Below are 23,500 nucleotides of genomic sequence, written 5' to 3' on the forward strand. Positions count from 1 at the left end.
ACATTTAACTGTGCATGTGCAAAATTGTTGTCCGTTTCAAAGCAACAGCGCTGAAGACCTACAATTTTACTGTCAGTATAAGTGCACAATCTGGGCCTATGTCGACACTTTCCAACATATGCTGAAGTCGATTTACCAGACGCCGCAGAGGACCCAGGTTCAATCCCAGCCCGGTCACTGGCTGTGTGGAGATTGCACATTCTCCCCGTATCTGCGAGGGTCTCACCCTCGCAACCCAAAAAAGATGTGCAGGGTATGTAAGTTGGCCACCCTAAAATACCCCTTAATTGGAAAAAGAAATTGGGTACTTCAATTTTATTTTGAAAAAATCTTCAGATTTACCAGGAATATATCAGGAATAAATGATATGAAGAGTCCTGAGATAGTGAACCTATTTTCACATGAGCAGAGACTTTAAAAAAAAAAAATTTTTTAAGTCAGGAAGGAATTTGATAGGATAAATTGGGAAAGGCCATCTTGCCTGAAGAAAGTTGTGAATGGTTATCAAAAGAGTGAAGAGGAGTAGAACAAAGCTCACCAAGACCATTGTTAACAAAAAGCTTTGCATCTTTAATACAGATTCAGGATGAAAATAAGTCCATCAATGGTCTTTTGTTTAGTTTGTAGATACAATGCACTTTCCTCCTGTAAGCTTCTCATCTGCTGCTGTTTTTCTGCAGTTATTTGTCAAGGAGATCTTTGGATCCCAGTTTCTCCAGCGGCTCTCGTCATCAGTTGCCTTTCCATTCTGCACTCCATTTTGATTGCTCTCTGCACAGAGAATTATCAAATTTATTCTGAGGCAGTTCATAAATTTATTCTTAAATTCTTCACATTCACCCAGATGGTTCAGGGGAAAGGAGCTCTTGTCCATGAATTTCCGCTCCCAAGTTTCAGCCCCATGCCATCGACATCCTGCTGCAGCTTCCAATGATGTCAGGAAAGAGCATTTGAAGTGGAGGAACTTATGCAAGTAATGAGAAGACAGTTGGGCAACAAGGTCAATTTTGGATTGCACAAACAAATAGCTGGAAGAAACACAAGGTGCTGAATACTTCATTCACGTAGCAAATTCTACTGTTAATATATTTTCAAATTATCAGTAATTTTTAATAAAACATGTGCCTGGAGTGTCAATTGCTCCTAATAAATCCATAGTCAAAAGAAAATTACTCATACAAACTTGCTCAATCTGGAATTAAAATATTTGACCAGCAATAAATGGCAACTTGCACTGTAGAGAAATTACCAAACTCCAATAAGCTCAACGAGCTCAACTACTCTGCTTCCCAATTTGCACAAACTGTGCTGTGTAATTAGGAAGCTAACATGACCCAGGTTTTCAGTAATAAATGATAGAGTAAATTTGACATGAATTTCTGGTATCCACAAATGCACAGTTAAACACAAACCAGAAGTCGCTCTGTAAGAGATACTCTGCTTCTCCACATGATGCATCATTGCAGTCCTTACCAATAAAGCCAACAGTGACATTACTGAATGACATGAACCAGTTGAAGGTGCCCAATAGTTCTGCACCAAAAACAGTTAATGGTGGGTTGGTGCAATCAGGAGCAAGTGAGTCATAGATGTTTACAACATGGAAACAAGCCCTTCGGCCCAGCTTGTCCATGCCGCCCAGTTTCTATCACTAAGCTAGTCTCACTTGCCCGCATTTGGCCCATATCCCTCTATACCCACCCTGCCCATGTAACGGTCGAACTGTGTTTCTAAAGGAAAAATTGTACCCACCTCTACCACTGCCTCTGGCAGCCCGATCCAGAGCTCACCACCCTGTGAGAAGACATTTCCCCTCTGGTCTCTTTTGTATCTCTCCCCTCTCACCTTAAGCCTATGCCATCTAGTACTAGACTCCTCTACCTTTGGGAAAAGATGTTGACGAACAACGTTATCTATGCTTCTCATTATTTTATAGACTCTATCAGATCACACCTAAGCCTCCTATGCTCCAGGGAAAAACGTCCCAGCCTATCCAGTCTCTGCTTATAGCTCAGACCATATAGAGTCCTGGTAGCATCCTCATAAATCTCTTCTGCACTCTTTCTGGTTTAACAATATCCTTCCTATAATTGGGTGACCAGAACTGAACACAGTATCCCATGTATGGTCTTAGCAGTGTCTTGAGAACTTCAACAAGATATCCCAACTCCTGTATTCAATACTCTGACCAATAAAACCCAGCATGCTGAATGCCTTCTTCACCACCCTGTCCAGTTGCGACTCCACTTTCAAGGAGCTATGAACCTGCACCCCTAGATCTCTTTGTTCTGTAACTCTCCCCACCATTAACTGAGTAGGTCCTACCTGATTTGATCTGCCAAAATGCATCAGTTCACATTTATCCAAATTAAACTCCAGCTGCCATTCATCAGCCCATTGGCCCAATGTCAAGATCCTGTTGTAATCTTGTATAACCTTCTTCACTATCCACTGTGCCACCAATCTTGGGGTCATCTGCAAACTTACTAACCATGCCTCCTACAACCTCATCCAAATCATTAACATATATAACAAATAACAGTGGACCCAGCACCGATCCCTCAGCACACCGCTGACCAACGGCCTCCAGTTTGAAAAACAACCCTCCACAACAACCCTTTGGCTTTGGTCACCATGCCAAGTTTGTATCCAATTGGATTACCTCGTCCTGGATTTTGAGAGATTTAACCTTTTGCAATAACCTACTATTCAGTACCTTGTCAAAGACCTCGCTGAAGTGCAACGTCTTGGTTACCCCTTCAAAAAACATCAAATTCGTAAGACATGACTTTCCCTAATTAGCCCTTGCCTGTCTAAATGCCTGTAGATCCTATCCCTCAGAATACCGTCTAACAATTTACCCACTACAGAAGTATGGCTAACTGGTCTGTAGTTCCCAGGCTTATCCCTACAGCCACAGGAGAGGTGCCTGAAGATTGGAGGGTAACAAATGTTGTGCCCATGTTTACCCATGATTCAAATATCTCAGCTAGGGGGCCAGCAATTTCCTCCTTAGCATCCCACAATATCCTGGGATACATTAGATCAGTCCCAGGAATTTATCTTTCTTGATGCTCTTTAATATCTCCAGCATCTCCTTCTCTGTAATATGTACACTCCAAGACAATTTCCCTAACATGTGTCTTTCTCAACAGTAAACACTGGAGAAATATTAATTTAGGACCTCACCCATCCCTTGTGGATATGCACATAGATTACCTTGTTTATCCTCAAGAGGCACTCCCCTAACCTATTTATCTGTAAAAGCTCTTTTGACTTTCCTTTGCCTTATCTGCCAAGACAATCTCATGTCCCCTTTTTGCCCTCCTGATTTCTCTCTCAACTCTACTCCAACAAGATCTATACTCTTCATGTGATCCACTTGATCCCAGCTGCCTATGCAAGTCATATGCCTCCTTCTTCCTTTTGACCATGGCCTCAATATCATTTGGCAGCCTATAGTACAGTCCTATCAAAGCGATCTTTCACAACCGTTATACATGACGTTATTAACTGCTAAAAATTGCTTTGGGCACAAAAATATTTATCTTCTAAAATAAGAATGGAGTTTCATTCTCCAAGAAAAAATATTACTCCCTTAATACCAGCTTAATTTTCTTTCGACACTATTTAATTTATAAAGTCCTGCCTTATATTTTGCGCAGTCAGGATTTTCAATCTGGTTGGCTAAAGAGCCTTGCCTCATTCTGCTGGTAGGTGTCTAATTTTGGGTAATAACTAAAATGTTGCTGATCTGATGTGGTTCAAATCACTGTGGGCAGCTGTCAGCAAGGCAACCAAAATACATCATTCCTTCACAGCTGACCACAAAAGTGAGGTTATTATTAAAAGGAAGAACGAAATATGTGGCAGAAGGAGCATAATGTGGGAAAATGTGAACTTGTCATCTTTGCCAGAAATAATAAAAAATAAGTTATGTTCTTTAAATGGGGAGAGACTGCAGAACTGGAGATAGACAGATCTGGGTGTCCTGGTCCATGAACAGTACATGATTAGGAAGGTAAATGGAATGTCATCACTGACTGCAACGAGAATAGAATATAAAAGTGGAATGTTTTCCTACAGTTCGATAGGTATAGGTCAGATCACACCATTTAGTTTTGTTGTAGCAGGTCTCAGTGTCAGTCTGTGGCATTCACATAGGAGCCATCAGCCACAACCACAGAGAATAACTCCCGTTGCCAGGAGCCAACCCCTCACCTGTGGGTGTGCCTCAGAGAGGTCAGGTACCATAGAGTGTGCCAGGATGAAGGCATCGTACACACTGCCCAGTCAGTCATCGGGTGCAGATGTGCAGCTGATGGTCACACACCAGCTGCAAGTTCATAGAGTGGAACCGCTTTCAGGTTCTGAAGACGGGGCTTCCATGAGGTGTGCTCATTGGGTATGACGCATTCCATTGATCAACGCTAGACCCGGGGCAACTCTACAAACCCCGCTACCTGGTCATCCTGGTGGGCTCGGTCCACATTAAGTGGATGTATTGTCCAGACTGGTCATGTATGGCCTCAGTGACAGCATGGATGCACCTGTGCATGCACCAAGTTCAGAGTTTTGGATTTGTTTTATTATCATGTGTATCGAGGAAGTGAAAAGTATTGTTCTGCGTACAGTCCAGACAGATCATTCCATACATGAAATAAACATAGGGTATACATAAATAAACAATGTATACACATACAGGCATCAGGTGAAGCATACAGGAGTGCAGTACTATTCAGTAAGAGCAGATTTTTGAAGAGATCACAGTCCACAAGAGGATCATTCAGGAGTCTAGTAACAGCGGGGAAGAAGCTATTTTTGAACTGTTAGTGCGTGCTCTCACTCCTTTATATCTCCTGCCCGATGGAAGACGTTGGAAGAGTGAATAAGGAGGTTTAGAGGGGTCTTTGCTTACGATGCCAGCTTTCCCAAGGCAGTGGGAGGTCTAAACAGAGTCAATGGATGGGATGTGGATTATGTGATGGACTGGGCTATGTTCACGACTCTCTAGTTTCTTAAGAGTCTTGGGCCAGGCAGTTGCCATATCAGGCCGTGATGCAGCCAGATAGGATGCTTTCTATGGTGCATCTGTAAACATTGGTAATAGTCAATGTGGACATGCAGAATTTCCTTAGTTTCCTCAGGAAGTATGGGCACTGTTGTGTTTTCTTGGTCGTAGTGTTAACATGGGTGGACCAGGACAGATTGTTAGTGATGTGCACACTGAGGAATCTGAAGCTATCAATCATCTCCACCTCGGCCCCATTGATGCAGACAGGGTGCGACTTCGCTTCCTGAAGTCAATGACCAGGTTTTTAGTTTTGCTGACATTGGGAGAGATTGTTGGCGTTACACCACTCCACTAGGTTCACTATCTTCTTCCTGTACTCTGACTCATCGCTGTTCAAGATCTGACCCCTGCAGTCATGTCATCACCAAACTTTAGATGGAGTTGGAACCAAATTTTACCACACATAGTGCACATATAGGGAGTATAGTAGGGGGCCAGGTACAGAGCCTTGCACGACCCCAGTATTGAGGACTATCATGGAAGAGTTGTTGTTTATCCTTACTGATTGTGGTTGTTTATCCTTACTGATTGTGGTCTGTGGTCTATGGGTCAAGAAGTCAAGGATCCAGTTGCAGAGGGAGGAGCCAAGTCCTAGGTTTTGGAGCTTTGATTAACTTGTTTGGGATTATGGTGTTGAAGGCAGCTGTAGTCAGTGAATAAGAGTCTGATGTAGGGGTCCTTGTTGTTGAAATGCTCCAGGGATGAGAAGAGGCCAGAGAGATGGCGTCTGCTGTGGACCAGTTGTGGCAGTATGCAAATTAGTGGGTCAAGGCGTTCTGGGAGCATGGAGTCAATGCATCTCATGACCAACCTCTCGAAGTATTTCACAATAAATTGATTACTAGGCCACTAGACAGTAGTCGTTGAGGCACGTTGACTGGTTAATTCTTTGGCACCAATATGATGGTGGTATGATGATTCTGGACAGGTCCCCACTCGGCACCTGGAAGGACCCCATGGTGTAAATGTTCAGAGTGGCCATCATCTTGAATGCCACTGGGAGCGGGTGTCCTCCCACATAGCCTCACGGTACCAGGTGCATCATGATCTGGCAGATACGTCACACTGTCCCCCTGCTCAGCCAGAGTCTTCACGACATGCCTGGTCCAACCAATACACACAAGGCCTCAGGAGGTGCCTCCTTCCCAGCTCCTCGTCTGCCTGTTGGACAGCCAGCTCTCCATTCTCACCATTTGGCTCCTGTCCCTCTGTGGCAGGCTCCACCCAGAACAGCCTCAGTGCATTCCCAAGGGCTGTGGCGACCAGGACAACGGCCACCATTCCTGGTTGGATTCTGAAGTCTATTGTCCATATGGGGTGAAAGTCAAACATGTTAACATGGTGGATACCCTGTGCCAAACCAGGTCCAACAGGCTATACTGTGGCCCCACAGACCGTGCCCCTGCCATTCCCCTCCCCCTATCCCACCCTTGGCCTTTCCCCCTGGAACTTTGCACCCCTTTCCTCGTCAGTGCCAGGCGCTATGGAGGGCTCTGGCCCCCATCTCTGCTGGCTGGTGCTACCGGGGGGGATGGGGGGAGGTCTGACAGCCCATGGTCGAACCTCTGTATGTTCTACCTTTCCTCTCCCTAGTCAGCCACAGCATCCGTTTCAGACCACAAATGAAAGATGGCGTCAATAATTCCTACCAGTGGAAGCATCGCAGAAGCCCCAGAGAATACCGGTCAGGCCTGCTAATGATATGCAAATGGTGTGCGGAGTAGAATGCATTGACGCCACTGTCAAGGCACCAGAGCATGGCATTCGTTCCTACCGTCTTTCTCGATTCCAGCGTTGGCGGACGGAGAATCCTGCTCAAGGAGTCTCCAAACATTTAGAATGTCCGCATTGATTTAGTTATCACAGAATCAACTTTTGCTCATGCATATTTGCCCACATGACAAAGTTCTTATCAATACGTAAATCCTACTTCTCAGACGGCACAGTGGCGCAGTGGTTAGCACTGCTTCCTGTGGCACTGAGGACCTGGGTTCGATCCTGGCCCTGGGTCACTCACTGTCCTATGGAGTTTTCACATTCTCCCAGTGTCTGTGATGTGCAGGTTAGGTGGATTGGCCACACTAAATTCCCCCTTAATTTGAAACAAAAATAATTGGGTACTCTAAATTTATTTATTTTTAAAAGAAAAATTAAATAAATCCTGCTTCTCCCTGCTCCAGTGTATACAATGAATAATTCAAAATCTGTCTGAATCAGTTTTTGTACAACTAAGTTTTGTTCTCTCAAACGTTTTTCTTTTCAACCCTATAGACAAGAGAAATACACTTCAGAGCCGTATTCCAAACGTTTGTTACTTAAATAGCAAAGAGACTGCTACAACAGAAATACTTTGTAAATAGACTTCCATGTCCTAATTTACAGTCAATAAAATATGAACCATGAACAAATCTGCATTGGAGTATTTTTAAAGAACTACTTCTACCCTCCCATGAACACCATGTTCACATTCAACCCAATTCTGTCCAAAGTCACCATCCAGCATATCAAGTAACTTGTAAATGTTTCAAGTACTTGAGTAAATGACATCATCATTACTCAGAATTGCAATTGAAGAAATTATCCCATCTAATTTGCACTTTATGTATGCTCAATTGAAATGGAACCATTTACATAATATTTTAATATTCAATTAAACTTTCAACAAGGTGACTCGTCTAATGCGGTTTGACAATCACTAGAATTGTTCTCCTCCTTCTGCTGCATCCTTCCATTCATAGAATCATAGAATTTACAGTGCAGAAGGAGACAATTCAACCCAACTGCACCGGCCCTTGGAAAGAGCACCCCATTTAAGCTCACACCTCCACCCTATCCTGTAACCCAGTAACCCCACCTGACCTTTTTTGGACACCAAGAGCAATTTAGCATGGCCAATCCACCTAACTTGCACATCTTTGGACTATGGGAGGAAACCCACACAGACACAGGGAGAGCGTGCAGACTTCACACAGACTGTGACCCAAGCTGGGAATCGAACCTGGGACCCCGGAGCTGTGAAGCAACTGTGCTAACCACAGTGCTACCAGAAAACAACCAAGAAAATACAGGTCTCAAATATACACTCTTTAGATATGTTCAATCAGAACACAATTGCTTTAAAGATAATTATTTAAATAACAGAGTTGGGATTGCAAAGATATAAATGGCTTATTAAATCAGTGGAATCATGACTAATTTACTCATGTGCCTAGTATCACAATCTCATTATACTGAAATGATGCAATGAGTTCATCAAGTCTAATGTGAAGCAGCACTGATCATTTATTAATTACTTATTATGCTTATGAATAATGAAGTTCGAATCCTCCCTTTTTAACATCACACTATGAGCATCCATCATGCTTCATTCTTGGGGAAGGGTTTTTCCACAGTCATCTGAGATTATTCTTTATAATTACATTATGCATGTGAGATCAACCAGAGTCCAACCAGACTTTAGTTATGGTTTAGTGTGGTGAAAACAATATACTTCCATTTCACTAGATATATTTGTACTGATGTGCTGCACCAGCAGAATTCAGATGAAAGCAGCTAGTCCACTGGAAAAAGTACTCACTCAGTTGTGAGTCATATCCTCATACAACATAGAGAATATCAGATATTTAATTGTAGGCAGGAGCTGGATTTGAATAGCCATTTTAAAAAGGGAAGGTTTTCATTTAACTAGGGCTGCAAAAAGGTTAGACACTGATCATCCAGGAAATAGAACCTTTTTTTTTACATGGATGTCACACTTGAAATGACAGCGCTATATGCAACACGGGAGAGCCCATGATTACATTTGTTATTGTGCAGGGTGTGGCTTTTTACAGCTTAGACCAAAACCAAATCAATTTGGTTCCCGAACAAATATCCCTGCAACTGTGGTTTGTTTTACATTACAGCAAAACAAGTGAAGCATTTAAATTGAAGACTTTTATTCAGAATCTCCCCCAAACTTGAATACAGTAGCATGTCCTTCCAGATGCTGTTTCATTTTCATTATATGAACAATCTTTTGAGAACCAGACATAAATACTTTTTTTTAAATATGTACTAAAACATACTTTTCATTATAGGAGTAAGTTTTTATGCAGGATGAAAGCCCAGAAGACATAGGAGCAGAATTAGGCCATTCAGCCCATCGAGTCTGCTCCGCCATTCAATCATGGCTGATATGTTTCTCACCCCCATTCTCCTCAACCTCTGATCCCCTTATTAATGAAGGACCTACTTATCTCAGTCTTAAAAACACTGACTTGGCGTGCACAGCCTTCTGCGACACCGAGTTCCACAGATTCACTACCCTCTGGCTGAAGAAATTCCTCATCTGTTTTAAAAGGATCATCCTTTCAGTCTGAGGCTGTGGCCTTGGGTTCTAGTTTTTCCTACTAGTGAAAACATCCTCTCCACATCCACTCTATCTAGGCCTCTCAGAATTCTGTAATGAGAGTACAGATCCAAAGTCCTCAAACGCTCTTCATATGACAAGCTCTTCATTCCAGGCATCATTTTTGTGAACCTCCTCTGGACCCTTTCCAAGGCCAACACATCCTTTCTTGGATTCGGGGCCCAAAACTGCTCACAATATTCCAAATGGGGACTGAACGTCTGCACGTCCTCCCCGTGTGTGTGTGTGGGTTTCCTCCGGGTGCTCCGGTTTCCTCCCACAGTCCAAAGATGTGCGGGTTAGGTGGATTGGCCATGCTAAATTGCCCGTAGTATCCTAAAAGTAATGTTTGGGGGGGGGGGTTTGTTGGGTTACGGGTATAGGGTGGATTCGTGGGTTTCAGTAGGGTGATCATTGCTCGGCACAACATCGAAGGCCGAAGGGCCTGTTCTGTGCTGCACTGTTCTATGTTCTATGAACAGAGCCTTATATAGCCTCAGAAGTACATCCCTTATTTTGTACTCTATGGCCCTCTTGACATGAATGGTAACATTGCATTTGCATTCCTAACTGCCGAATGAACCTGCGCATTAGCTCATGAGAATCTTGAACTAGGACTCCTTTGTGCTTCTGATTTTTTGAGCCTTTTCTCATTTAGAAAATAGTCTATGCCTCCATTCTTCTTACTAAAGTACATAAACTTTTCCATATTGTATTCCATCTGCCACTTCTTTGCCCATTCTCCTAGCGTATCCAAGTGCTTCTGCAGCCTCCTGCTTCCTCAATATGTCGTTCTGCATTATCTTTGTATCATCTGCAAACTTAGTCTCAGTTCCTTCTTCCAGATCGTTGATGTATATTGTGAAACATTGTAGTCCCCACACTGACTAGAGTCACACCACTTGTCACTGGCTGCCATACTGAAAAAGACTTGCTAATTCCCACTCTCTGCCTTCTGCCAGTCAGCCAATCCTCTATCCATGCCTGTATATTATCCTTAACACCATGGGCTTTTAACTTTTTATACAGCACCTTGTCAAATGTCTTCTGGAAATCTAAATAGATAACCTCACATTTTTCCACATTGTATTCCATCTGCCACTTCTTTGCCCACGCTCCTAGCCTGTCCAAGTTCTCCTGCAGTCCCCCACTTCCTCAATAATATCTTCCTCTGCATATCTTTGTATCATCTGCAAACATAGCAACAGGCCCTCAGGGCGCGATTCTCCCGAGTCACGAAAACTCGGGAAGCTGGCGTCAAAAACGGGCGCGTTTGACGCCAGCCTCCGCCCCCCCGACCGGGAACCGATTCAGCTCCCCGGTCGGGGCTAGCATTGCGAGGCCGTGAACTCCGGCATCGCGGGCTTAACGATTTTCGTTAAGCCCGCTAGCCAGAGTTAGCGACGGCTGACGTGTCAGATGACGTCAGCCATGCATGCGCGGATTGGACGACTCCAACCCGCATATGCATGGATGATGCCATCGCGCTTGTGCGTGAAACCCGCGCATGCGCAGGCCGTTATGCCCCGCGGATGGATCCATCGGGGCGGCGGAGGGAGAAAGAGTGCGCGGGGTAAGTACCCGCTGCCCGCGATCGGTGCCCACCGATCGCGGGCCCATGGCACCCTTGGCACGGCCGTGGTACTGCCGTGCCAATCGGTGCCATGGTTCCCCAGATCACGACTTTACGGCCGTTTTTCCGAACGGTCAGACCGGGTGTGTTTTACGTTCATAAAAACGGCCGTAAAGGCCTTAGAAATCGGCCCTTCGGCCAGGGGTGAATAGTTGCTCGCCGTAAGAAAACGGCGGGCAGCAATTCATGTCGGGGGCGGGCGTGGGGGGGGGAAGAGAATAGCGGGAGGGCGTCGGGCCAGCGTGTCCGTAAAAATGTACGCCGCCCGCTATTCTCCGAATTTTCGTGAGCATGGAGAATTGCGCCCTCAGTTCCTTCCTCCAGATTGTTGATATATATTGTGAAACATTGTGGTCCCAACTCTGACCAATCACACCATTAGTCACTGGCTGCCATCCTGAAAAAGATCCCTTTATCATCACGCTCTGCCTTCTGCCAGTCAGCCAATTATCGATCCATGCCAGTATCTTATCCTTAACACCATGGGCTTTTAACTTTTTAAATAGCCTGCTATACAGCACCTTGTCAAATGTCTTCTGGAAATCTAAATAGATAACCTCACATTTTTCCACATTGTATTCCATTTGCCACTTCTTTGCCCACTCTTGGCCTTGGCCCCCATTCATTTGGTTCCTGAAACCACAAGCACTTGTAGATACCTAAAGCTGTTCCCTGGCGGCAATTTATATTTGTCCTCCAATGCCTGCAGGCTGGTAAAGCTCCCATCTATAAACAGATCACCCATCCTTCTAATACCCACCCTCTGCCAGCTCTGGAACCCGCCATCCATCCTGCCCTTCCTCCAGGAACCTGTGGTTATTACATATCGGGGTCCAGACCGACGCTCCCTCCACCCTCTTGTGTCTCCTCCACTGCCCCCAGATCTTCATTGTCGCCACCACCACCGGACTTGGGGAGTAGCGGGCCGGCGAGAACAGCAGAGGTTCCATTACCAGTGCTCCCAGACTGGTGCCTTTGCATGTCGCCACCTCGAATCGCTCCCATGCCGACCCCTCCCCCAATACCCACTTCCTGATCATGGCAATGTTGGCCGCCCAGTAGTAGTTGCAAAGGTTCGGCAGTGCCAGCCCACCCTCCCTCCAACTGCATTTCAGCAGCACTCTTTACTCGCGGGGTCTTGTTCGCCCACACAAATCCCGAGATGATCTTATTAACCCGCTTGAAAAAGGCTTTAGGGATGAAGATGAGTAGGCACTGGAATACAAATGGGAACCTAGAGAGGACCGTCATTTTCATGGTCTGTACCCTCCCCGCCAGTGACAGTGGCAGCATGTCCCATCTTTTAAAGTCCCCTTCCATTTGTTCCACCAGCCAGGTCAGATTAAGCTTATGCAACAAATCCCACTTCCGGGCCACCTGTATACCCAGGTAACAAAAGCTCTTCTCTACCCTCCTCAGCGGCAACTCCCTCAGTCTCTTCTCCTGTCCTTTAGCCTGGATCACAAACAGCTCACTCTTCCCCACGTTCAATTTATACCCCGAGAAACTACCAAATTTCCTTAAGATCCACAAGACCTCCCCCATACCCTCCAGTGGGTCCGAAATATCCAGGAGGAGATCATCCGCGTAGAGAGAGACCCGATGCTCCACCCCCCCCCCCCCCCCCCCCCCCCCCCCCCCCTCCCCCTCCCCACCCGATCAGCCCCTGGCAGTTCCTTGAAGCTCTCAACGCAATGGCCAGCAGCTCAATGGCTAGAGCAAATAATAAAGGTGAATGGGGACACCCTTGCCTCGTCCGCCGGTGCAATTTAAAATACTCTGAGCTAAGCCGATTCGGGCGCACGCTTGCCTCAGGCGCCTGGTACAGCAATCGCACCCACCGGATAAAGCCTTCACCAAACCCAAACCTATCCAGTGCCTCCCACAGGTACTCCCACTCCACCCGATCAAAAAGCTTTCTCTGCATCCACCATTGCCACAACCTCTGCTTTCCCTCCTTCCGAGGGCATCGTAACAATATTTAAAAGGATCCGCACGTTAGCATTAAGTTGTCTGCCCTTAACGAATCCAGTCTGGTCCTCCCATATCACCCTCGTGTCACAATCCTCTCTCTATCCTCGTGGCCAAGATCTTAGCCAATAGCTTGGCATCCACATTAAGCAATGAGATTGGCCTGTAAGACTCGCACTGTTCAGGGTCCTTCTCCCGTTTAAGAATGAGTGAGACCGAGGTATGTGACATTGTGGGGGGGGAGAATTCCCTTCTCTCTAGCCTCATTAAAAGGTCCTCATCAGCAGCGGGCTCAACACCTCTGAAAATGTTTTTTAAAATTCCACCGGGAAACCATCGGCCCTGGTGCTTTGCCCGACTGCATGCCCTCCAGCCCCTTAATAATTTCTGGTATCTCGATCGGTGCCCCAGCCCCTCGGGAACCTCAACTGGTCCAGAAATTGCCTCATCCCTTCTGCCCCCGCTGGGGGTTCCAACTCTATAGTTTGCTGTAGAATTCTTTAAAAACTTCATTCACCCCCCCGGGTCCGAGACCAAGTTGCCCTCCTTATTATTTACTCCCACAATCTCCCTGGCCACCACTCTCTTCCTAAGCTGGTGCGCCAGCATCCTGCTTGCCTTCTTCCCATATTCATACACCACACCCCTAGCCTTCCTCAACTGCTCTACCACTTTCCCCGTGGTCAACAATTCAAACTCCACTTGTAGCTTGCGCCTCTCCCTCAGAAGTCCCGTGTCCGGGGCCTCCGCATATTTCCTATCCACTCGGAGTATCTCCTCCACCAATCTCTCCCTCTCTGCCCTTTCCCTCTTCTCTATGGGGCCGGATCGATAGATGTTCCCCTCTAATAACTGCCTTCAGGGCTTCCCAGACAGTCACTGCCGATACCTCTCCCGTGACGTTTGTTTCCAAATAGTTCTGGATACTCTTATTTACCCGTCCGCAAACCACCTCGCCCACTAACAACCCCACGTCCAGTCTCCACAGCGGGCTCTGCCCTCTTGCCTCCCCAAGCCGCAAATCCACCCAATGCGGGGCATGATCAGAGACTGTAATCGCCGAGTATTCCGTCCCCGTCACCTTTGTGATCAACGCCCTGCCTAGAACAAAAAAGTCAATATGGGAATAAACTTTGTGGACGTGGGAGAAGAAAAACTCCTTTACCCTCAGCCGTGAAAACCTACAGGGGTCTACGCCCCCCCCCCCCCCCCCCTCCAACTGTTCCATAAAGCCCTTCAGCTCCCTTGCCGCCTCTTCCCTGTCCTGGATTTTGAGCGATCCAATTCAGGTTCAATGACTGTATTAAAGTTCCCTCCCATGACCAAGTTGTGTGACTCAAGGTCCAGGATTTTGCCTAACACACTCCTCAAAATCCACATCGTCCCAGTTTGGGGTGTAGACATACACGAGCACCACTCTGACCCCCTCCAGCTTCCCACTCATCATGATATACTGACCCCCTTTATCAGCCACTATTTTCCCAGCCTCAAATGCCACTCGCTTACTGATCAAAATTGCTACCCCCCTGGTCTTCCGAGTCCAGTCCCGAGTGGAACACCTGACCCACCCAACCCTTCTTTAATCTCATCTGGTCTGTGACCTTCAGATGTGTCTCCTGGAGCATTGCCACGTCTGCCGTTAGTCCCTTTAAATGCGCGAACACTCGTGCTCTCTTCAGTGGCCCATTCAGACTTCTCATGTTCCAAGTAATCAGCCTGGATGGGGGGCTACCACCCCCTCCACCCCTGCCGACTAGCCATCACCCTTTTTCGGCCAGCCCCGAGCCCGCACCCCCCCCCTTCCCCGGGCACCCCCTTAAGCAGCAGCTGCCCCCGACCTTCCTTTTATTCCCTGAAGAAAATTTCTCCCTTGCCCGCAGAGGAGCCATCCCCCCTCCTCCCCACACACCAGAAACCTAATCTCCCAAATTTGGGCAGCAGGGTAGCATGGCGGTTAGCATAAATGCTTCACAGCTCCAGGGTCCCAGGTTCGATTCCCGGCTGGGTCACTGTCTGTGTGGAGTCTGCACGTCCTCCCCCTGTGTGCGTGGGTTTCCTCCGGGTGCTCCGGTTTCCTCTTCTTGCTTAATTCAGAATTCTCTTATGGTTAACATGCAGATTCAGTTGGCAATTAGGAAGGCAAATGAAATGTTAGCAATCATGTCAAAGGGCTAGAATACAAGAGAGGGCAGGTACTGTCGAGGCTGGAAAGTTTCTGGTCGGACCCCATTTAAAAAATTGTTAGCAGTCTTGGGCCCCGTATCCAAGGATGTACTGGCCTTGGAGAGGGTCCTGAGAACATTCACAAGAATGATCCCCTGAATGAAGGATTTGTCATATGAGGCGCAGTTGAGGACTCTAGGTCTGTATTCGATGGAGTTTAGAAGAGTGGGGGGATCTCATTGAAACTTAGACTGAGTGTCCTTGATAGAGTGAATGTGGAGAGGTAGTAGGTGAAACTATAACCGGAGGACATAGCCTCAGGCTGAACGGACGATCCTTTAAAACAGGTGAGGAGTTGTTTCTAAAGCCAGAGGGCGGTGAATCTGTGGAACTCATTGCTGCAGACAGCTGTGGAGGCCAAGTAACTGGGTGTCTTTAAGACAGAGATAGCCAGGTTCTTGATTAATAAAGTAATCAGGGGTCATGGGGAGAAGCAGGAGAACGGGGATGAGAAACATACCATCCACTGAATGGCGGAGCAGTCTCCATAGGCCGAATGGACCTATTCTGCTCCTGTGTCTTATGGTCTTAATTAGAATTAGTGGCAGGTATTAATAGCAAGTTAAAGTTTTCCCTTTCATTTAAGAACTATTTAACTGATCATTGTAAAGCTATTTGATGTTAATGTGTTTAATACGATGTTTAAAATAAAGTTTTTGTTTTCAAGATACTTATTGGTCAGAGTCATCACTCCGAGGGTGAAGTCTCTTTTCTTCAGTTTTACAAAAAAAAAAAGTTGGGGTCTGATCCGGTATCCTAATAAACGTTGGTCCGGTATTCATATGTTCATAAGATGTAGGAGCAGATTTAGGCCATTCAGCCCATCAGGTCTGCTCCACTATTCTTTCATGGCTGATAAGTTCCTCATTTGCTACCTACAATGTTACAGACCAAGAATTGGATTGCCAAAATCAGCCAGAGCATCTCCTCCCTAGAACACATGCCCTAGGAGCAGGAATAGGCAATTTAGCCTCCCCACATAATACCCCACAAGAGGAAGCATCAGCTCCACGTCTACTTAATCCATACCTTTTAGCATCTTGTAAACCTCAATTAGATCTCCCCTCATTCTTCTAAATTCTGGAGAGTATATATACACACCTGAACTGTTTAATCTCTCCTCGTACGACAAACCCATCATCTCTGGAATCAATTTAGTGAATCTCCTCTGAACTCAAATAAGGGGATCAAAACTGTGTACAATACTCCAGGTGCAGTCTTACCAATACCTTGCAGACAGCAAAACAGCTTGAAACATGTTAAGCTACTGAAAAATCCTGAAAGCCTGCAGGAGTGAGAACAGCAAACAACACTTGTATTCTTTATCACAATGATTAAGTGTATCCTATCAGATGTCTGTCATTTCCCTTCTTTATCCAAGTCCACAGAGCCAAAATTTCTCTAAGATTCCAGCTGCCCTAACCCCAAAGTTGTTTCCTTCTCCATTTTTTCTCCCATCATCCCTCATGCCTTCTCAAAGTTCATATTGTCGATAAGACCAGCTCTCTAACCCCTACACCCACTAAATTGCTCATCACCCAATCTCCATTCTGAGTTCCATGTTAACTAACATAAACAGTTCCCTTTCCACAGCAGCTGCTGCTCTCTTTCAAATCTGCTATTATCACCCTTACTTCGATCCATCTGCTCTTGCAAACTACCAGTCCATCTCCAACTTCCCTTTTCTCTCCCAGGTTTTTGAACATGTTGTCCTCTCCCAAGATCATACCCATCATTCCTGGAACTCCTTCCAATCAGTTTGTGCCTCTGCCTCAGTACTGAAACAGTTCTTCTCAAGATCAAAATAACACCCTTAGGAGACTGTGAGAAAGGTAAACTATTTCATCTTGTTCATTGAAATCTAGCTGGAGTCTTTGACATAGTTGATCATACAGTCCTCCTCCAATACCCCTGCACCATCGCCTTGCTAAGTGGATATACTTTCATCAGATTTGCTTATTATTCATCTAACTGTAGTGAACAAATCACCATCAACGAATTAATTTCCCACTTCCACACTGTTACCTCACGCCCCAGATCATTGGTCTCTTCCTTTTCCCATGCTGGCTAAAAGGCACTCCTTAAAACTGACCTCATTGGAGGAAGCTTTTTGGCCATCTGTTCTAATATTTCCTTATCTAGCTTGGTGTCAAATTTTGTCTCATGCCTCCAAAGGTGCTAAAATATAATTGCAACAGAGGCAGTTCAATAACAATGATATAGCAAAGGAGATTATTTGATTGATGTGTTTCTGCCAGCTCTTGTGAAATAATCATTCATTACTGTCACTTTCCTGTCCTTTTTTCCCTTCCTTTCAGGTATTTCCTACATACTGCCAAATAGACGACATCATCCAAAAACACATTTCTCCCACGTACACAGACAATGCCCTCCATTGTCTCAAAATTGTTAGACTACTTATCCAACATACAGAACTGGATGAACAAATTTCCACCAATGAAATATTGGAAGACTGAAGCCATTGCCTTCAGCCCCCAACACAAACACTGCTCCCTCACCACCAATTTCATCCCTCTCCCTGGAAACTGTTTGCAATCTGGTGTCATACAGGACACAATATTAAACAACACCTCTGAACAATCATGAAGACCATCTACCTCCACTTCCATAACATTTCCCATTTCCTTCCATCTCAGCGCTTCCGCCCCTTAAGCGCTCATCCATGCCTTTGACTAGTCTGACACTCCTAGCCAGCCTCCGGTCATTAATCCTAAACTCTGCTCCCCATGTCCAAGTGCCTTTCACCTCTGCCTGCTGACCAACATCGACTCCAGCCAAACAATGCCTCAATTTTAAAATTTGCAACCTCATTTTCAAATTTCACCATGACCTGGCCCCACTATCCCTGCAATCTCCTCCACCCCCACAACCCTCAGATGTTTGTGCACTTCTAATTCCTGCCTCTTAAGCATCCACAATTTTAATGATTCTATAATTGGTGGCTGTGCCTTCAGCTTCAACTTCTGGAATTCCCTCCCTAAACCACACCAACTCAGATTCCTCATTTAAGGCACTCCTTAAAACCAACCTCATTGAGCCAGCATTTTGGCGATCTGTTATAAATTTACCTTATCTGGCTCATGTCAAATTTTGGCATATAATGCCTCAAAAGGTGCCAAAATACAATTGCCACAGAAGCAGTACAATAACAGAATGATACATCATAGGAGGCAATTTGATCCACGTTTCTGCCAGCTCTGTGAAATAATTATTTATTAACACCAGTCTCCTGTCCTTTTCCCAAAACTAGTTATTTTTTCCTTTCAGGTATTACACAATTCGCTTTTGAAAGTTACTATTGGATCCATTTCCACTACCCATTCAAGCAGTGCACTCCAGATCACAACTCAGCCCAGAAAAGAATGATCCCAGGTCACCTCTGGGCTCTCTTGTTTATTATCTTAAATATGCATCCCAAGTCACTGGAAATAGTTTCTCCCTGGTTACTTATCAAAATTGTTCATGAATTTGAACAATTCAATCTAACCCCTTATTAACTAACATCCCCTACTTCTCTCCACGTAACTGAAGTTCCTCAATCTGGCCGTCAGGCAAGGGTGAGAAATGGCAGCATAGAAACTAGGAACTGCCAAAAATATACTGAAGGAATATACTGAAATATACACAAGGTAATAAACTGCGTGTATTTCAAGAAATACATATTACCCATGCTGTTTTCTACATTTAAATTAACGTTTCATGACATACGTGCAAAAATTAGGTAGTTTTACAAGTACTTGATACGCAGTCGCTGGATTAAAAAGTGATGTCAGGATTATAGGAATTTAACCTGCAAGAGATTACCGGAATGTGTTATTGCTCTACTTAAAGGGCAATAACCCCATTTCTTTCCCACGCCCTGTTATTTCCCACTTCCCATTTAAGGGGGGGGGGGGGGGTGGAGGTCCTTCCTTATTTCCGTGATACTTACTTATCCGAAGTCAAGTTATCATTGGTCGAGGTTGGTGGTTTGTCTGTGTTCCCCTCGGATTTGCTGCTACTGCAGTAGGTGGCTCGAAGCTGCTGTCGCTGACCTTGATGCTGGTGGCGGTGGAGCAGCAGCTGCTGGAAAGCAAACGGCAGCCGCGGCTCCCACCTCCCGGCAATACCGCTAGTAAAGGAGTTGCGGTGGAGCCTACCCGGTCGCCTCAGGCTGGTCTCCAGCAACTCCCGCAGAACGATAGCAGGAGTCACCGCCCGGAACATCATGGCAGCCTTTCCGCGGCTTAAAATAAACGGCGAGCAAGCAAGGGAGATAATGACGGCGCTCAGTGACCCGGGGGAGGGAACTAGCGTCGCTGGTCAGTGGGGCGAGGGTAGCAAACTAATGCTGGGTGCGCAGACGCCGGCTGGTCAGTGGGCGCGAGGTGGGAACTGCCGTCGCCTGGTGGGTGGGCGCGCGGACACTGGCTAACGATCTCCACACGCGGTGGCTGCGAAATGCGCGAGGCGGCTAACAATCTTGTCCTTCAAGGCGCAAGCGGAAGTTCCACCCCCTTCCAATTAGCTTTGTGATTGGCTACAGCGTTTTGTCAATCAGATACCCCGCTGCTCGCTGTGCTCAGCCGGTGAGTCATTGCTGAGTATCTTATTGCTGAAGAGAAAAATGTGGCAATGCTGGTTTTTCTGTTTGTTGTGAATATGTCCCTAGTTTCAAACCATCTTTAATTTCAAAAAGTGTATGTATCTATATATATAAATATGTGTGTGTATGTTTTATTGTGGTACAATTTCAACTGTATATGATGAGCTGTCCGTTACCTATGGCCACGTGGATACATTGGCTCAAGGGTAAATGTAGCTGGATTGATCCTCTGTCCAAAACAGATCCTCTAGGCATTAGTCAGAAACAGCGTGAGATGGCGAAGGCATCATCTGATCATTCATAGCCAAACTGAAAATCGTCTTAAAGCATCATGGTCAATAGTCTCAAAGACCACCATGTCCATCCAGGCTCTTGTTTTGCATTCAACTAAATCACTTTTGGTGAGACTTTTAAAAATTACAGAATTGTTAGAGTGCAGTAGGAGGCCCTGCGACCCATTGTGTCTGTACCTCTCTCCTCATTAGCCACTTAGTGCCATTGTCCCGCCCCAGCTAACAGTCTAATGCCATCATTGTATTTCTGCACCCAATATCAATGGCCATCACGTGTGGCCATATTGTGTGGGCAGAAGACAGTGTTACTTTAAATCTGCACCGTCCCATTCTCAATCTTTTTAAGAGTGGGAACAGTTTCTCCCTTTCTAATCCGGCCAGACCCCTCCTGACTTGAATATCTCCGTTAAATCTACTCTCTGAATGAAAATCATCCCAACTTCTTCAATCTATTTTCATAACTTAAGTTCCACCTCCCAAGAACCATCCTCATGAATCTTTCTGAATGCTCTCTAATGTTTTCACATCCTCCCTAAAGTGAGTTGCATTGAACTGGACGCAGTATTCCAGTTGAGGCCAAATTAGTATCTTACGCAAGTTAAACATGACATCCTTGCTCTTATATTCTATGCCCTTTTTAATAAAACCTAGGGAACTATTTATTTTACCAAACAGTGTCTCCACCTTCACTAACACCTTCAATGAGTTATGCACTTACACACTCAGGCTCCTCTGCTCCTGCACCCCCTTTAGAGCTGTAACCTGTAATTGATATTGTCTCACCATTGTAAGGGTCTTTTCTGTTTTTTCCCCTATTCAATTATTTCCCCTTTCATTTGTTTTTGCCATTATATTTCTGATCCATAGATGATTAATGGACATTGTTTTTAAGCCAAGTGGTCTGCATCTTTAATTCAAGCAGAATGATTCAGAAGCCTGTGCCAGTTTAAACTGGAGTTGTAGACTGGCCGGCATGAGTGACAGAGATGGGCTGGGACTCGATTTGATTGATTTGGCAGATGGCCAGTGAATTGGCCCAAAAAGCTGAACTCTGCCTGGTAACAGGTGGTGATTGGGTCTTATCCCACTGAAATGGTTCAGAGACCTAAGGAGGTTTCAATCTCGATTTTGGCAGTACGGTGGTGAACAGGTCCAGCTGATCCTCTCCAGAAATCTGTTGCTAACTCTCTCCAGAGGGCTGCTTCTGGTTCTCTCCAGAATGCTGCTGTGGGGGCTGTCACTCTTTCCAGAAAGCCTGTGGATATCATGATCCAGGAGCTATAGAGGCCTGAAGACAAACTGTTGACTGTAAAATTCATACACTTCAACCAGTTTATTATTCAGTTTTTTTACCCAGGTGCCCTTATTTGCGAGATTAACGAAGGACAGGCACAAGTTTATAATTCAGCCCAAGTTTATTTATAAACACAATAAAAAGTTTATCCACCAAATTATCCCAACTATAATATGCCTAAGATTCTTAATACTACCCATGCCGATGAACTGGATCGAGCTGTGGATCCAATCCTCTGAGTCTCTGGCATCTCAGGGCCTTCGTCTGCGAAGGTCAGTCTTGTATGCTGCTTCCTTCCGTCCTCTGGACCGCCGTGGAATCTTCTTGCCTCTGATCGAGTCTTCGCCGGGGAGGGTCTTGGGATGCCTCCTTCTTATCCGCGCTCTTCATACCCTTCAAAAGCTTCCCTGGCCCTCCGCCAATGAGGTCGTTGGGTGAGCAGTTACCAATTATAACTCTGCAGGACACCAGAAATTTACCCCGCCCAGAGGTCCATCCTCAGGTGCTTTATCTGCATGTAACCTCATATAAGATGATATAGGTGCAGAAGGTCTGGCTTCATCTGGGAAGTCCACACAATTGATCCATTTGAATGGGGCCAATTTTCGTCCAATGTCCTGTTAACAGGACAAGCCTAGTCTTGCCCCGGCTGTCAGTCTCTGTCCAGTGTATTCGAGTTTAGCTGTTTGTCTTCCTATCAGGCCTGATTGGTTCTGACTGTGGCTTTAATTTAAAGTGCCCAATTCTGGATCAGGCCTAAGACTCAGGCCTATTTACCACAAAACCACAAACTGAAGCAAGGTTTGATGAAACAAAGACTCTGCATCCCCAGGAAAGTTGCGAGTACGGTATTTTAAAATGACAGGAAAGACCAGCAGAGGTTGCAAAACAGAGACTTTAATCTACAAGCTTCCTGTGAAGAAAGCATGCCAAGAACCATCATCTGAAGCAAAGACAAATTTCTCTTTCACTTAGTTTTTTTTGCCCCTTCCACCCTTCGGTGTTTGTCTGTCTTGTGTGTGTGTGTGTATAGATGTGGGAGGTAAGTTAAAGTGGGAGTTGGGGATTAACTAATCATTAACCAACTGTATTTGTTGTATGTTCCATTATGATTCTTGTTATAAATAAACAGTCATTGTGTTTAAACTTACAAACCTGGTGACTGTAATTATTAGACACCCAAGGGCCAAAGACTTTAGATACTTTTATAAGAATTATTGGGTAATTCACTTGTGTTATGAATCTGGGACGGGTGGGGCTGGAATTAACCGCGACCTGCCTAGGGTGTCGCAACACCGTGTTCTTCCTACCAATACAAATCATTTCACATTTTCCGGGACGGGTGGGGCTGGAATTAACCGCGACCTGCCTAGGGTGTCGCAACACTGTGTTCTTCCTACCAATACAAATCATTTCACATTTCTCAGCATTGAACTTCATCTGCCACCTGTCCATCCATTCCCCCAACTTGTCAATGTCCTTTTTAAGCTTTACATTATTCTCCTCATAGTTCATAATGCTTCCAAGTTTCCTGTCATCTACAAATATTTAAATTCTGCCTTGAACACCAAGGTCTTGGTCATTAATAAGTATCTGGAAAAGTGAAGGTCTCAACAGTGACCCTTGAGGAATCCACTACAAACATTCCTCCAGCCTGAAAAATATCCGTTCACCACTACTCTCCATTTTCTGTCACTGAACCGATTTTGAATCCATGATGCAACAGTTTTATTCCATGAGCTATACTCACACGTTTGTTGTGCAGTACAGTATCAAATGCATTTTGAAAGTCCATGTGGACTGTATCAACAGCATTCCCCTTGTCAACCCTCTCTGTTACCCCTCAAAAACACTCAAGCAAGTTAGTTAAACATAACTGTCTCTTAAGAAATAATGCTGGTTTTCCTTAATTAACCCATATTTATTCATGTCACTATTAATTGTGTTCCAACTTATTGTTTTTAAGAGGTTTCCCCACCAGCGATGTTAAAGTGACTGGCCTATAGTTGTGGGGCT

At 45.3% G+C, this 23,500-nt stretch overlaps 1 protein-coding gene across 4 annotated transcripts in view; it reads right to left on the reverse strand.

The window, feature by feature from the left end:
• Positions 1-19,770, reverse strand: part of glsb (glutaminase b) — a 163,902-nt gene extending 144,132 nt beyond the window's left edge. For 3 of the 4 annotated variants that reach the window (XM_038789138.1, XM_038789137.1, XM_038789139.1), the window contains exon 1: positions 19,244-19,770. In XM_038789138.1, the coding sequence (XP_038645066.1) occupies positions 19,244-19,521 (278 nt within the window). In that variant the 5' untranslated portion in view covers positions 19,522-19,770. The remainder of the gene's footprint in view (positions 1-19,243) is intronic. The other variant, XM_038789140.1, reaches the window with a different exon arrangement.
• Between the last annotated feature and the right edge of the window lie 3,730 nt (positions 19,771-23,500).

Source organism: Scyliorhinus canicula, chromosome 2 (genome assembly GCF_902713615.1).
Source record: "Scyliorhinus canicula chromosome 2, sScyCan1.1, whole genome shotgun sequence".
NCBI lineage: Eukaryota > Metazoa > Chordata > Chondrichthyes > Carcharhiniformes > Scyliorhinidae > Scyliorhinus > Scyliorhinus canicula.